Source organism: Mercenaria mercenaria, chromosome 14 (assembly GCF_021730395.1).
Source record: "Mercenaria mercenaria strain notata chromosome 14, MADL_Memer_1, whole genome shotgun sequence".
Taxonomy (NCBI): Eukaryota; Metazoa; Mollusca; class Bivalvia; order Venerida; family Veneridae; genus Mercenaria; species Mercenaria mercenaria.
In genome coordinates, this window is record NC_069374.1 from 1,207,613 (window position 1) to 1,212,492 (window position 4,880).

Sequence of the window (4,880 nt, forward strand, 5' to 3'; positions counted from 1 at the left end):
CAGCTCTACAAACAAGGCATGACATTATTATAAGAGCACGAAAGGTTGCGGGATTACTAGATTTTTTTTCGATGTCCGCTACATTTTAGAGGTAAGCCCAACCAACCTGTGTTTAGAGTGTGCTGCCTGCTGCATTTTTCAGTCAGGTACCAGTAGGTTATCATTTGTTAATATTGCATTCCATCTAAAATTTATCGTCTGCATGTTGTGATATTTTCTGGAGCTGAGACATCTCCGGCACTACATCATGACAAGAACCAAGAACAGTTGCTTCACTTGCAGACTGTTCCAGAAATATTAACCGCACCTGTGAAAAGCTAATGCAACACAGGGACATAAATAGATATACATTATTCCTAATATCAACAGCAAGGTCTTTGGAAAATGGATATAATGCCATATTAAAATGCTACTTTGTTTCCAGACCCCAGTAATTTGATAACCCCATTTATTTTCTCGGTCATCAGCGAAGTAAGGGTCGAAGAACCTTACAAAATCACACGCATGCGTAATATGTATATACGAATATATGAACCATATTCAATGTACACTTCATACAAACGTACAACTTCTAAACAACGTACAATCGCGGCATATAATTTATTTTTTTGATACAAGCAATTGACTCGTTCTCTAGAAAATTACAAGGTAGGCAGGCGAAGGTCATAGTCATCTATCAAATAATTAGTTTGTTCCAGCAAAAGCCTGAAATTCTGGGGAGGTAATTCCATGTGATTACATATATTTAAATTGTAGGTGTTGCTTCCCCTTATATGTTATTTCAAACTTGTAACTTTTTAAATCAGTTTAAGCATAAATTTATCTGATTCTTGTTTGAGTTTTATTCTAAGAACAGCCAAATAGTTTAAATTATGTTCATGAAACACCTTACTTCTAAGTTAAACTTTGCCCTAAGTAGGTTTCCTAAAGAAAAGAAGGAGAAGAATTCTATAAGACTTGTCTTTCATTCTTATCCTTTCCTGTTTTGTCTTCACAACAGTATGTCATATGTATAAATATATGTACTCTATTTTGGGAATAAATATGTTTAAACTAAGTAGGTCTCCTGAAATCTTGATTGGTCCTCGTTGACACTACAAAATTAAGGGTCTGTACGGATAACAAATTTAAAACAGTTGCGGTGTTGGAATTTTCATAAGGAGTGTTTTGTTAATTGGTTAACGCGTAACACATCAATTACAATGGAACCGCTCCAATCCAGAACCACCTCGTAGTTTCTGATAATACATAATGAATAAAACATCATGTACTCTTTTAAGTGTTTGGCGCCGTAAAACCCAAATAAATAAATATTAAGTGTTTGAAAATACAGTGTAACTTCCGAAAACCGAACGACCTCCGGACCAGCCTAAATGTTCAGTATTTGGAAGTTTCCGGAATTCAGAAGTTTGAAAATTTGTAGGCAAAGTGGACGTCGTGCACAACAGTTATGTTTTCTTATATGTAGGATAAAGGAGATTATTATCCTTTATAATTTTACAAGTTTATATAAAGTAATTAATTGATTGATTGATTAATTAATTACAAACATTAAGGATAATGAATACATAAATAAAAATATATAAAAATAAAAACAACATATCTATAATAATAACATTTATGCAAACATTTTCCACTTAATTTTACCATCTTTGGAGTCCCGAGTTTGTCAGTATTTAATTAATGTTGATAATGCATATAATTGTTTAATCAATGTAACTAAATCAATTAAAATACCGGTCTTTCTTTCATTCAAACATAAAGAAAGTTTTTCACACACAAGATATAATAATTCATCACGTTTTCATAAATTGAATGCAAATGAAAGTAATCGCCGATTACCTTCTTACCTTTGCATCAAATGATCATTGTGATTATAAAGCATGTCAAAATAAACGACCGCTGCTAATAGATAAACAAAAGAACTGTTGACAACTTGCCACGGGCTTTTGGGATTACAGGTGACACTTTTAAATCTGGCAAATATTTTGCTGTTCGGTTTTCGGAAGTCAATTTTAGTGTTAAAATATAAACGGTCGTTCAAAAATTTGTCGGTTTTTCAGAATTCGGAAGTTCCGGTTTTCGAGGTTAAAAATATATAGAAATAAGAACAGAAAACAACAGGACCTTGAGTTTCGTGCGGTTTTCAAAGGTTTCCGGTTTTCAGAAGGTCCGGTTTTCGGAAGTTGCACTGTAACAGTAGTATAAGAAATACCGCAACGGAGCCCTATTTAACCTAATTTAACGTCCAGTCCCCGGTCCGAACCAACTAATGCCGGACAATTTAAAATCCACAGGTTTTAACTTTACTTTCGTTTTCCCGTATTTTCGGAAAACCCGGTTATAAATAACTGACATATTTACTTTACTTTCGTTTTCTTGTATTTTCGGAAAACCTGGTTATAAATAACTGACATATTTCCTTTACTTTCGTTTTATCGTATTTTCGGAAAATCTGGTTATAAATAACTGACGTATTATCTGAAAATGTTATATGGGATTTACGTGATATTTTCTGAAAAAATGGTCGTATTTTGCAACACAAACCTAATCGATTAACACCAGAACATTCTTTGCTGACTTATAATACATACAACGATAGAACAGAAACAAGGAAAACGATTACAATGTAAGTTACTTTTCAAAACGCATTTACGCCACTATGTTCAAGCTTTAGCAGATCTTTGACGGATCTCATTCACTAACTTTAGAAATATTATTTTGTGTTTCTTGGAGATAAATTTATTTTTACCTGCTTATACTTATGTAATTCTTTAGATTGTGTTTCTTTTTAGGGATAAGAATACAACAGCAGACCTGTTAAAAGATTTGATGGAATTAACAACCCATTTAAAAGATAATTACAAAGAAGATTTTGTATGCCAAGAATGGGCTACAACATTCAGTTCAAAGTATTACAAGAAATTGGTTGATACATGTAAGCCAACAAAGCGACAAACAAGGAGTACGTTAAAAGAAAAGCTTAAAGAAGAAATTACGAAATCATTCGGACAAGAGGAGGTTTTAGAAAATTTTAATGTGGATATTTCAAGCGAGGACAAATGTATTGAAAGCATTAGAAATTTAGACAAGCAGATATACAGAAACAAACGGAATATTGTTTATTGTACACATCAGATTGGATTTATTATTAAAAATTTAAGATCAGTTTGCCCAAAGGATTGTGATCTGGGACTTTATTTTCATCTCAGAGGTGTACATTACACAGATTCCTACTGTCGAAACCTGGCTTTAGTTTATGAATTAATTGAGAAACATAAGAATTTATTGAAGTGTGCTTTAAACACTGGAACTTTAATCAAAAATAGGAAATTAATCGAAGAAATATGTACAGAGTTGAATTGGTAACAAAATCAGCTTTTAACAGTAGAAATCTATGTAAGGATTCCAAGTATAATGTTCACATTTATTTATAGTAACGTTTACACTGTAAACGCACGTCACTTCCGTTCAAGTATTTTTAACATTAGTGGAATTTCCATGTACAATGTTCACATTTATTTATAGTAACGTTTACACTGTAAACGCACGTCACTTCCGTATACCATGTTCAATTTTATTTTTAACATTAGTGGAATTTCTATATATCTATACATTTATTTATAGTAACGTTTACACTGTAAACGCACGTCACTTCCGTTCAAGTTTATTTTTATTTATCTATACTTCTATTTATAGTAACGTTTACAGTGTAAACGCACGTCACGTCCATATACGCTTTTGGGAGTAGTATGGAATATAACGTTTATGGTACATTTTTGTTAGTAGTAAAGAATATTACGTTCTTGGTACATTTTAATACATTTTAACTCATTTTATTAAAATAATTTATAATAGTTTGTTCATTTACTCTTTGATTGTTTACTCTCAGTGTTTTATACAATAAATCATACAACGGTATTTTATCTTGTAACATTTTAATGAAAAATAAACAATAGTATCCACAGAGTGTACTTGTTTTGTCTTGATATTGTATGCTGTTATACTTAACCCCAGGTATATATTTAATTACTTCTTTTGGTGGAGGAAGTCCAAATGAATCAAAGTACATATTATTTAAGTAACAAACCCAATGTGTTCCAGACCCAGCAGAGTCATCTAAATTGATTATTCCACACTCGTCCTTTGCTTTTGATTTTAATAAATTTAATAAATTATTTCTACTAAATACACCCCTAAAGTTTTTAATTTTTAATTGTTTAATCCATTGTTCAATTTCAAAGTTAGAAATTGGTTTGTTTATAAATTTTATTTTTTTTTTACTATAGGAATTCGTATGTAAGGTCTCCGTTGCGAATCAGTCTGTATACCCTGGCCATGTCCCTTACCACTTAACAAAGATGTAATCAAAGGTATTCCTAGACTAGCAGCCAGCATACCCAGGAACCCGCCATTTTGTTTCTGTTTTTGTGTTAATTTAATCACTCCAGATCCTACTAGTTGCTTTCTTTGATTAGGTGTAAGATATGGTGATATCATATTTCTCTTATCATTAGCTACTGAAATCATACCATTTCCAGGTATTTTACTAACACAAGTACTGGCCAGCCCAGACAAAGCGCCGATGCCTAGAGGGGCTAATATTTTTGGAACTATTTTCGCTGCCATTGGAAGAATTGTTTTTCCTAACAAACCAGCCAAAGCTCCTAAAAATCCACCATTTTGACCTTGACTGGACATTTGTTTTTTTGAAATTTTAATTTCTAATCCCTTCTTATTTGCAACAGCTTTTTTAATTTGATTAATTTGTGTTTTTGTTAATAGTAAAGGGAAGTTTCCATGTAATTGTTCATGTTTTAATCTAAAAGTATGTGGAATTTTATTATTATAAGCTTGTGCTAAATTTTTCTTTTGTCCAT

The 4,880-nt window shown here is 31.9% G+C and overlaps 1 protein-coding gene across 1 annotated transcript; it reads left to right on the forward strand.

Annotated features, from left to right (window-relative positions):
* Positions 1-2,529: 2,529 nt before the first annotated feature.
* LOC128548319 (uncharacterized) lies at positions 2,530-3,776 on the forward strand. The gene is made up of 2 exons (XM_053522802.1): positions 2,530-2,629; positions 2,796-3,776. Coding segments are annotated over exons 1-2 (576 nt in total). The 5' UTR covers positions 2,530-2,627; the 3' UTR covers positions 3,370-3,776.
* Positions 3,777-4,880: the final 1,104 nt, after the last annotated feature.